Below are 11,932 nucleotides of genomic sequence, written 5' to 3'. Positions count from 1 at the left end.
CTTCACTGTGTGTGTGTGTGTGTGTGTGTGTGTGTATACAAACACACACACATACATATATAGATATATATGAAATTAATAATAATAATACAGTGGTACCTCAGGTTAAGTACTTAGTTGGAGGTCCATCCTTAACCTGAAACTGTTCTTAACCTGAGGTACCACTTTAGCTAATGGGGCCTCCTGCTGCCGCTGCGCCGCCAGAGCACGATTTCAGTTCTTATCCTAAAGCAAAGTTCTTAACCTGAAGCACTATTTCTGGGTTAGCGGAGTCTCTAACCTGAAGCGTATGTAACCTGAGGTACACACACACATATAATAATAATAACATAGTAAATTTATATATTATAATAATAAATTAATGACTATAATAAATTATTATTAATAAAAAGAATATGGGGGAAGGGGTTAGAAATAGGTTAAAATTTATTGATATTGATTTGCTGAACTAACAATTTGAATTGGAATACAAAAAAGGGAGGTACGAGGAGGTCTGGGAAATAAGTTAATGAAAAATAAGAAATGTTAACTTTATGTGTTTTTCATTATTTTTATTTTTGTATTTTTGTTATTTTTTCTTTTTGATTTTTATTGTATTACTATTGAAAACTTTAATAAATATTCTTTAAATAAATAAATTTTTTATAGTAAATATATAAAATAATAAATAGATATTAAATATATTAAATAATAAATATATAAATAATAATAATAAATGAATGAAAATAAAATAACACAAATTAATGAAGATAAAGGATAAGGAACTCCAACCCCCCCCCCCGCTCCCCCATTCCTCGCGGCCCTCTAGCGCCACCTCCATGAGGACTAGCGCCCCGCCTCGCCTTTCGCCTCCCTTCTGCGCGTCCGTTACAGGGCAACGGCTCCCGCTCTTCCTCCGCGCGGTCTCCTTGGCGACGCGGCACCCGCCTTCCTTCCCCTCGCCTCCCCATTGGTCCCCTCCTCCTCCCCCCCTCCTCCCGCCATCGGCATCTCTCCATTGGCCCAGGCCATCCCGCGCCCTTATTGGCCGAGGCGGCTGCCCGTTGCCGGAGCAGCGGTGGGGAGGGAGGGGTTTCCGGTTCCGGCTTGGCGGCGGCGGCGGCGGTTGTAGCGCAGGAGGGAAAGGAAAAGGAGACTGTGGTGGTGGCTGGCGGGCGGGGGGGGAGGGCAGGGCGAGAGCGCTGAGGCGGGAGAGGCGCAGCAGGCCCCGAACCATGAGGCGGCGGCGGCGGCCTGAGGCGGAGGCGGAGCAGCAGCAGAAACAGCAGCCCTGAGGGGAAGCCAGGCTAGGCCCAAAAGCCCAGCAGGACGGGAAGAGAAAGAGGCGGGCGGGCAGGCCGGGCCCAGCCATGGACAATCAGGTGAGGCGAGGGGGGGAGGGGCCGCTCTCGCCCCGCCCTCCCGCTCCACAAGAAGGGGGCGTGGCTTGGCTGCATTGGCTGCCCTTGCAGGCCCCGCCCCCCTGCCTGGCGGAAAGGGGGCGGGGTTTGGCGGCCCTGGGGGCGTGGCGCGGCTTGGCGGTGCCGCAGAGCCCTGGCTCCTCCCCATGGTGGGCGGGGCCTTTTTCACCTGCTGGCCTTTTTCACCCTCGTGGCTACGCCCCTCCCATCACACACATACACACACACACACACGGAAGGGGGCGTGGCTCTGCCTCGTGGGTGGGCTGCCAGCTGCCAAAGGGGCGTGGCTTGTCACCCTTGCGTTTGTGGGACCGCCAGGGTCATCTAGTCTGACCCCCCGCCCTCGCGATGCAGGGATGACTATTATTATTTCCGTACCTTTCCGAGCACAATTAGTATGGACTATCTCACCAGAACGGTGCATGCTCTGGTTATCTCCCGCTTGGACTACTGCCATGCGCTCTACGTGGGGCTACCTTGGAAGGTGACCCGGAAACTACAACTAATCCAGAATGCGGTAGCTAGACTGGGGACTGGGAGCGGCTGCCGGGACCATATAACACCAGTCCTGAAAGGCCTGCATTGGCTCCCAGTACGTTTCCAGGCACAATTCAAAGTGTTGGTGCTGACCTTTCAAGCCATAAACAGCATCGGCCCAGTATACCTGAAGGAGCGTTTCCACCCCCATCGTTCTGCCCAGACGCTGACGTCCAGCTCCGAGGGCCTTCTGGCAGTTCCCTCCCTGCGAGAAATGAGGTTACAGGGAACCAGGCAGAGGGCCTTCTCGGTGGTGGCCCCCGCCCTGTGGAACGCTATCCCATCAGATGTCAAAGAGAAAAATAACTACCAGACTTTTAGAAGACATCTGAAGGCAGCCCTGTTTAGGGAAGCTTTTAATGTTTAATAGGTTATTGTATCTTAGTGTTTTGTTGGAAGCCGCCCAGAGTGGATGGGGAAACCCAGCCAGATATTATTATTTGTCCAACAGTATAGCTCCTTCCTCCAGTGACTGAAATGGGGAGGGAACAGGCGCCTCTCCTCTAGAGTATGGAAAGAGGAGCTGCCACGATCCAGGAAGGGGGTGTGGCTTTGCTCCATCCGAAGCCCCCCCCCCCAAAAAAAGAGTAAGGACTGGAATGCTTGGGGGAGATGAGTAGCTCCTCCTCCTTCCCAGCCCATATCTGAGGGAGTGGAGTTTGGTTCTGCTGCCCAAAGACACAGTTATGTTTTTTGGACCTCCATTGTTCTGTTCTTTGCTCCCCCCTCCATTCTATTAGCTGGGAAAAGAGGTGTTTCCACTCTTGGAAGTGGGTGTGTCTCCCTGAGAAGGGGAGGAGCTTGCGACTCAAAATTAGGGTAAGTGAGAGAGACTTGGGGGAGTTTTGAGTTCTTGGAGCCCGACCCTTTCTCAGTGGGGGTGGAGGATGCTTGGAGAAGGAGGGCAGACAGCTGCCCCCTCCCCTTTCATGTACTGACGCTTCGGGTTGCGCACCGAACCCGGAAGTACCAGAATGGGTTACTTCCGGCTTTCAGCGCTTGCGTATGCGCCGAAGCGCTAAATTGCGCTTTGCGCATGCACAGAAATACCGAATTGCAACCCGCACGTGCATAGACGTGGCGCTGGAGGTTACGAATGTGCTTCCTGCACGCATCACATTCACAACCCGAGCATCCACTGTACGTGTAAGTATATCTCTGTGTGTATATACACTAGCATGTATATCTGCACGTACACCTCAAAAATAAGATGAGGAAAGAGAGCTTTGCTTGCACGTATTGTCTTGTTGCAGTCTATGCAGCAGCTTTGTACAGTAGACCAAGTAGTATTGTTTTCATACTTCTCATAGTTGCCCAAGGCTGTTCTAACCCTACCTCTTTTTGAGTTCATGGCAGAAGGCAGTGTTCAAACAAGGAGCTTCACAGCTTTTACTCATAGCATTCCCACAAGGTCTGCGTGCCCATGTTGCGCAGATAGGCCTTTGCTGGTAATGTGCACCCACCTCCTGTCTATATAGCTGATTATATACTGGATCACCATTACTGTGTATCAGTATATACCTGGCTATAAGAACAGCTTTGTGTATTTGAAATGCAGTTATTTAGATAGCAACTACTGTATGTGTCATATATGTATATATTCAGCAAGAATGGGCACGTGTGTCTGTATACACACTTTATATTTTATATATAGTTTTTTGAATATCTTTAAATTTTCAAATCAACAAACACAGGCTACATGGGCAGCTCGTTCCGCACACATGCTGAAATATGCATTATATTGAACACACATTATATAAACACACAAGCACATACAGCTGTCTACATGTGAATACTTCTGTGTTCATGTAACCCTGTATCTAATTTATCTAAAACGTTTTGTAGCATGTAGCAAGGGGTACGTGATGTTTATATAAATGTATATTTGATACAGTTTGCATATTGGATGTAAGATAAGGAGGCATTGGCTATCAATGAACTGGTTCCTACATGGCTGTTCCACCACTTGATATCTTAACTGCGAAGTAGTCATTACAGTTCTAACACCAGAGGCCCATTTTTCATATCTCCTCGAAGGCTGTGTGTGTCAGCACTTCCCAGACATAGAGGTCTGATTCATTCTTGATTTCTGAATGACTACGCTTGAGCACTGGTAGCTGAAAGGTGAACAAACTCCACTGCAAAGCCCTGTGTTTTGAGGAGATGCGAGGAATTCTCCTTGCAATGTTTTATCTGCAATAGCCCTTCCACACATGCAAGTTACTTGTGGATATTGCAGTTACCAAACAATAGCCATGTCTGTGTCACCTAGAGCAGTTCTCAAACTCTGGTCAGCAGCCCACAGATTTCATTCATGTGGTCTGTGGCATTTCTGCAATAAATCATATTGATTTTAGCTGCAGTTTTATTACTTATATTGTATTCTATTGCATTACAGTTTGTATTTTGTAGAATTCAGCTCGTAATACCACAAAAGAAAAAGAAATAAAAGAAACAACTAGAAATACAATTAAAAATCGTGCAGCACATTGTAATTGCTACAATAGGAAAGAAAACCATTAAGTGATTCGCCAAGACCCCCAGCAGTTTTCAAGTGGTCCATGGCGAGTAAAGGTTTGGGAACCACTGCCGTAAAGGCAACCAGGACATCTCCCTGTTTGCACTCTTCAAATAATGTTCATATTTATGTACATTTATGTGACCTCTCTGAAACACACACTGATGTTCTGGATGCATCGCTGCACATATACAAGGATCCACTGGTAAATACATTTTTTGTTCTGGCACAAGCATGAAAGGAGAGTGTCTCTGCCTTTCCTCTGATCCTGGAGAAACATGAGGACTCTCTGTGATGCCAGGCCAACTTCAGAAGCATGAAAGAGGGAAGTAATGCAAGGACTGTCCCTGGTGTTGTGTTGAACATGGAAGATGCTTGGGAGAGCCGCGAGAGAGCTTTCTGCTGAATATATGAAGCTTAGCTGCCTTGGGGGTTAGTTCCCATTCCTATCCTCGGCTGTGGAGGAAGGGAAGGGGGTCAGACACACACTTGGGCTCGCCCTTGAGCTCATATCATGTCAGAAGACTCTTAACCCCTTTAAGGGGAGCATCTTGACAAGAGCAGGTTACCAAGGGGAGCCCAGATTTCTTGACACCTGCACAAATATTGGCCCTTTCATTCTCAGGGACTGGATTTCAACAATACAATTAAAGGGAAGACCAACCTTCTTACATATTTTGGGGATTTCCTTACTAGGAAGTGACCCAGGTTCACTTCCCTGCTCTGCCACAGATCCTTGCTGGGTGCTTGTGTTTCGGTTGAAGGTGCTCAGCATGACTGATACGGAAGCAGGACAACACTCGAGCACAATAGGATGTTGAGTGAGAGGTCTGCACTACGAAGCCAGTAGCAGGAGAGAGAAAGTCTTCTGAAAGTAAAATAAATATGTCAGTGCCTCATGTTTTGCCATCATGTGTGTCCACCTTAATGCCCCCAAGGTATCTATGCACAGCAAGATGCGCATGTTTCAGGTGGATGTCCATAGCTGTCAACCTTCCCTTCTTTTGCGGGAAATTCCCTTATTCCAGCGCTGCTATCCCGGATTGTTAGATATTGTGTAGACTGTCCCCGGGACAGGTGAGGCTGCTGATTCCTTATTTTCGAGGCTGCCGATCCCTTATTTTCAAATCTGAAAGTTGACAGCTATGTGCATGTCTAGCTTGTGCCCCTGTCCAATGCTGCTCTTTTGACTACTTGCAGTGGGAGCTCAAGGGACCCTTTCTTTTTGGGGGGGAGAGGAGATGCTGGCTAGTTCCAAACATGCACCTTTGGATATGCACCTTATCCATATCTGCATTCAATCCTAGAATTAGTGTGTGCCTTTCAGACCATCAAAGGCCTGGAAACGATGCCTTATGAGGAACGGCTAAGGGAGCTGGGCATGCTTAGCCTGGAGAAGAGGAGGTGAAGGGGTGATATGATAGCCATGTTCAAATCTATAAAAGGATGTCACATAGAGGAGGGAGAAAGGTTGTTTTCTGCTGCTCCAGAGAAGCGGACACAGAGCAATGAATCAAAACTACAAGAAAGAAGATTCCACCTAAACCTTAGGAAGAACTTCCTGACAGTAAGAGCTGTTGGACAGTGGAATTTGCTGCCAAGGAGTGTGGTGGAGTCTCCTTCTTTGGAGGTCTTTAAGCAGAGGCTTGACAGCCATATGTCAGGAGTGCTCTGATGGTGTTTCCTGCTTGGCAGGGGGTTGGACTCGATGGCCCTTGGGGTCTCTTCCAACTCTATGATTCTATGATTCTAGTTCAGGCGTAGGACAACCTTGGTCCTCAGGATGTTGCTAAACTATAACACCTGTCAGCCCCAGCAGCCTTAACCAATAGCCAGGGATGATGGAACTGGCTGTTCAAGCAACATACTGAGGGTCAAAGGTTTCGCAGACGTGACCAAGTCCGGCCTCTTGCATCCCCCAAAGATGCAGCTTCCACTGGAAGACCTCCATTAAGGCCAGTGGTCCTCTTGTCAAACTCTTTCCATCAAGAAACTCCTACTGTTCAACAGAACTCTGTTCTCCTGTAACTTCCATCCGTTTGATCTAGTCCTGTGCTCTGAGGCAGCATTCAACATTTCACCATGAGACATACCGTATCAGGGGTACTGTATTTCTTCTTGTCACTGCTGCGCCGACTTTGACATTCCTAGATGTTGCCTGTCTCCTTCCTCATTCCCTAATTCCCTTTGCCTCCCTAGTGCACAGTCCAGGTGAAGTTGGAGCTGGGGCACCGCGCCCAGCTACGGAAGAAGCCCACCACCGAGGGGTTCACCCATGACTGGATGGTGTTTGTGCGAGGCCCAGAACAATTCGAGATCCAGCACTTTGTGGAGAGGGTGGTCTTCCGGTTGCATCAGAGCTTCCCTAAACCGAAACGTGGTGAGTTCATGTGTGTGTGCCGTATTTTTCGCTCTATAAGCGCACCAGACCACAAGACGGAGGAGGAAAACAAGAAAAAGAATATTCTGAATCTCATAAGCCAGAACAGCAAGAGGGATCGCTAAGCAGTGAAAGCAGCAATCCCTCTTGCTGTTCTGGCTTCTGGGATAGCTGCGCAGCCTGCATTCGCTCCATAACACACACACACATTTCCCCTTACTTTTTAGGAGGGAAAAAGTGAGTCTTATAGAGCAAAAAATACGGTAGCTTTCTCTGTAGGTGTGTTCTGGCATACTTCAAAGCACACAAGCGCTCTCATTGGGGACAGAGTACACATGCAAGCCCTGCCCTCCTCACCCCATTATCCCCCTTCTAACACCAAGAATGGGACGCGGGTGGCGCTGTGGGTAAAACCTCAGTGCCTAGGATTTGCCGATCACATGGTCGGAGGTTCGAATCCCCGCGGCAGGGTGCGCTCCCGTCGTTCGGTCCCAGCGCCTGCCAACCTAGCAGTTCGAAAGCACCTCCAGGTGCAAGTAGATAAATAGGGACCGCTTACCAGCGGGAAGGTAAACAGCGTTCCGTGTGCTGCGCTGGCTCACCAGATGCAGCTTGTCACGCTGGCCACGTGCCCCGGAAGTGTCTTTGGACAGCGCTGGCTCCCGGCCTATAGAGTGAGATGAGCGCACAACCCTAGAGTCTGGCAAGACTGCCCGAACGGGCAGTGGTACCTTTACCTTTTAACACCAAGATATGCTCATTCCCAGACCATCCCCATATTGTATGGGATCTGCCAGAGGCTTCTCCTTGTGTTTGCTTGAACACAACCAAAATGCCTCTTGTGGCTGGGGAATCCTCAGCCACAGAACAGTGAAGGGTACGCTGCTCTTCATCAGATGAACAGGAGTAGAAACCCTCTGTAGACCTTCCCCAGTCAGCACAGGGGTTGTTGTCGGCTGTTCATGGGAGGGCTTTGGGTTGTGTGGCTTGCTTGAGAATCCCTGCACCACCCATCCGCATATGCAGGGTCGGATCCAGCGCTGGTCCTACTGAAAGGATGTACATGGCCTATTTGGGTCCATTCATTTCAGTGACTGTGCTCCGAGTAGGATTTAGCTAGATTTAGCAGCCCACAGAATTCATCTCTGGGTTATTTCTGGGGCATAGGAATTCATTTATTTTTTCAAAATATAGTCTGGCCCCCCACAAGGTCTGAGGGACAGTGGGCCGGCCCCCTCCTGAAAAAGTTTGCTGGCCCCTAGTCTAACACTAGGACACTATGCTTGATGCATTATCATCATCTCCATATTGGACTGCAAGAGACCCCTGTCTGAAACCCTGGAGAGCCGCTGCCGGCCCGTGTAGACAGTACTGAACTAGGTGGACCTGAGGTCCAACAAGATTCCGAGGTCCAAGGCAGCTTCCTATGTTCCTGTAATAGGTTATTGTTTCCAATTGTGTATCACTGGAGTGTTTCACAAACATGATCTTGTAATCCTTACAACAGACCTGTAACTGCTATCTGTATTGCTATCCCCATTCTCTAGGTAGGTGTGGAGATGCTCAGATTGGCAAAGAAAGAGAAGCTTGCCTGAGGCTACATAGCGTAGAAGCTAGCCAACCTGTATGTTTCTTCTGCGATCCAACAGCTCTGAAGTTTTAATACTTAATTTCTGCTTTTCTTCTCAGTTTGCAAAGAACCTCCTTATAAAGTGGAGGAGTCTGGCTATGCTGGCTTCATTATGCCCATTGAAGTCCACTTCAAAAACAAGGTATCATTTCAATCTCTCCTCCTTGCCGCCCCCGGGCTCCCTTCTTGCGTTCCCTTAAAACATACGGCAAACTCAGCTGGCTGGCCAGCCCCTACAGCAATGTAGCTGAACCTCATTGGCCCAACCCAAGTCTTTATCCAGGTCCAGTTATCATTTAACCTGCTCGTTTTGAAGCAATGAGACGGTCTGTGCATTTCATGCACATTTTCATGTGTTGATCTATCATGGGATCTCCAGATAAGCAAAGGACCTCCCTGATCTGCCTCTTTTCTCCTTCTCTTTCACATCTCTGCATCTCTTTGTGGGGAGGTCTCCAGTGCGCTGCTCGCGGGCACGACAGCAACTTCAGACACCTCCCAAGACCCCCTCCCAAATTCTTTTTTAAAAGAATTAATTAGTTTTTGTTGATGGGAGTGTTCAGTTTTTTCTCTTTGTTTCATTTCTTAAACAAATGTATCAAACACTTTGCATCATAGAGCCACTGAAGCAATGTGCCATGTAACATAAGTGTTGGTATTTTGACTTTGTTGGGGCTGGTTCTGAGCACTGCCAGTTTTTCTTCTGCTAAATAGATATTCTGCAGTGCCCGCAACAGATTATTAGAATTCCAAATGTCTCTCGGGCCCAAAAAAGTTGGGATCCCTGCCTTGGTATTCAGATTTTAAAACAGGCACCCCCAAACTCAGCCCTCCGGATGTTTTGGGGCTACAACTCCCATCATTCCTAGCTAACAGGACCAGTGGTCAGGGATGATGGGAATTGTAGTCCCAAAACATCTGGAGGGCTGAGTTTGGGGGTGCCTGTTTTAAAAGCAGGTAGAACAGTGGATAGATTGTGTTGGCCCCAAACCAGCACCCTAGAATATGTAACCGTCCTCTGACTTCGGTTGGTACCTGATTTTTGCACCGTTATGCATGATGAGATAAAAGTCCAGGCCCGATTGCTGTGACGGCTGCCCCTAATGCCCATCTGGGAAACCTTTCGGCTCAGAGTACTACAGTCCAGCTGCTAACTGGAACCTGCAGAATGGAGCTGTGTTCTTGCCAGTCCTCCAGGATCCTCTTCTGTGCCTGGAAGGTGCACTTCGGAGTGCACATTTTGACCTACGCAGCCAAAAGCTTTTGGGCCCGGGATAGGCTGTTCCCATACAAGCCTGTGTTTGAAGTTTCACCTGGGTTGCCCTCTATGTCTACTGTGTTTTGTTCTGCGTTTGTTGCCTATCTTCCTAGTGTGTTTCAGGATTGTTCTAAGCCATCGCAGGGACCAGGGCGAAAAGAGAGCCATGTCTGAATGTCGGTATAGCAATAAGTAACCAAACAAACCCCTGTGTTGCAAAGAGAACGTCAGCAATGTTTAGGCAACATGATGACAATGTACATGTGCAACAGACAATCTTTATAGAATTCCTTTAAACCATAACAGGTACAAAATAATCTTTAGTCTCAAAGTCTCTGAAAATCTTTAAACACTGAGCAGCGACTACATTATTACATGAGCACTGTTCCACAGCATTTGATATTTTCATTTACATACATTCATTCGAAATAAGATGGGTTTATGAAGCAATTCTATATCCTCCCACCCTGCTGACGAAGAATTCTACGAAGCAGTAGTCGATATCCGAAATCACTGTTCAGTGTTGGACATCATATTTGCTGAATACACAAAGCTTCACAGCTTGTCTTTCATCGTACAAAGTCTGGTACCTCGCTTTGTTTAAAGATTTCAGAGACAAAGATCATTTTGGACTTGTTACGGTTTGAAGGAATTCTGTAAAGATTGTCTGTTGCGTAAGTACATGGTCGTCGTGTTGCCTAGACATTGCTGAATGTCGGTACAGTGGTACCTCGGGTTACATACGCTTCAGGTTACAGACTCCCCTAACCCATAAATAGTGTTTCAGGTTAAGAACTTTGCTTCAGGATGAGAACAGAAATCGTGCTCTGGCGACGCGGCAAGCAGCAGAAGACAACATTAGCTAAAGTGGTGCTTCAGGTTAAGAACAGTTTCAGGTTAAGTACAGACCTCTGGAACGAATTAAGTACTTAACCCGAGGTACCACTGTATAGGCAACCCTGATCTAGAAGTGCCAAAAGTCCATTGTAACAATGGAAGATCCATTAGACTCAACAAAAGAGGTACTTGAAGAATTTGACCAATTTGGAAAAGTATCGGGCTTCAAACTTAATAAAAGGAAAACAAAAATGATAGTTAAGAATATGCACAAGGACAAAGTTGAAGAACTACAAAGAGAAACGGAATTAGAGGTGACTAAGAGGGTGAAATATCTAGGAGTATGGGTAACGCCAAAAAATATAGATTTATTTAAAAATAATTATGAAATAGTATGGAAAGGAATTAAGAAAGATATAGAAATGTGGGGCAGGCTCAGATTGTCATTTTGGGGTAGAATAGCCACAATTAAAATGTCCGTACTTCCAAGAATATTATTTCTCTTCCAAAATATCCCAGTGATCAAAGGTACAAGGATATTTAAAGTCTGGCATAGGGAGATCTCAAAATTCATCTGGCAGGGGAAGAAGCCCAGAATAAAATTTAAATTGTTGACGGATGTGAAGGAAAGGGGAGGCTTCGCCCTGCCGGATCTGAAATTATATTACGAGGCATCATGCCTATGCTGGGTGAAGACATGGATCAATCTGGAGGACAGAGAAGTGTTGGACTTAGAGGGCCACGACAATCGATTTGGGTGGCACGCCTACTTGTGGCATGGGCGGAGGAGAACGCATAAGGAATTTGGAAATCACATATTTAGGGGCCCACTGATTGAGGTATGGGAAAGGTATAAAGACGTGCTAGAACCAAAAACACCCCACTGGCTGTCACCATTAGAGATTATGTCCGTTAAAAAGACCAATATGAGGGCCAATTGGGCTACATATGAACAACTGGTCATGAAAGAGGAAGGAAAGTGGAAAATGAGGCCGTACGAGCAGGTCAAGAACCAAGTTTATGATTGGCTACACTACTTCCAGATAAATGACATGTTTAGGAAAGATATCAAAGATAAAGGATATGCTGATAAAAACTCTAGATTCCAAATTGAGATCCTGGAAAATAATATAAAAACTTTGTCTAAAATGTACAATCAGTTACTGGATTGGAATCTAATTGATGAGGAAGTCAAGTCGGTAATGACATACTGGGCCAAAGACTTTGGCCGCAACATCTACTTCGAAGAATGGGAAAAACTATGGAAACAACATCTTAAGTTTACGGCTTGTGTGACACTTAAGGAGAATCTAATGAAAATGTTCTACCGTTGGTATATGACTCCCGTTAAATTAGCCAGAATGTACGG

At 46.8% G+C, this 11,932-nt stretch overlaps 1 protein-coding gene across 1 annotated transcript in view; it reads left to right on the top strand.

Moving 5' to 3' along the window:
- Positions 1 to 1,164: 1,164 nt before the first annotated feature.
- MLLT1 (MLLT1 super elongation complex subunit) overlaps positions 1,165 to 11,932 on the top strand; it is a 35,366-nt gene continuing 24,598 nt past the window's right edge. Inside the window, exons 1-3 of the mRNA XM_083720498.1 lie at positions 1,165 to 1,361; positions 6,658 to 6,838; positions 8,528 to 8,610. Of these exons, the coding sequence (XP_083576624.1) occupies positions 1,350 to 1,361; positions 6,658 to 6,838; positions 8,528 to 8,610 (276 nt within the window). The 5' untranslated portion in view covers positions 1,165 to 1,349. The remainder of the gene's footprint in view (positions 1,362 to 6,657; positions 6,839 to 8,527; positions 8,611 to 11,932) is intronic.

Source organism: Podarcis gaigeae (genome assembly GCF_964106915.1).
Source record: "Podarcis gaigeae genome assembly, chromosome: 18".
NCBI classification, from domain to species: domain Eukaryota; kingdom Metazoa; phylum Chordata; class Lepidosauria; order Squamata; family Lacertidae; genus Podarcis; species Podarcis gaigeae.
This window is presented reverse-complemented; position numbering and strand designations above follow the sequence as displayed.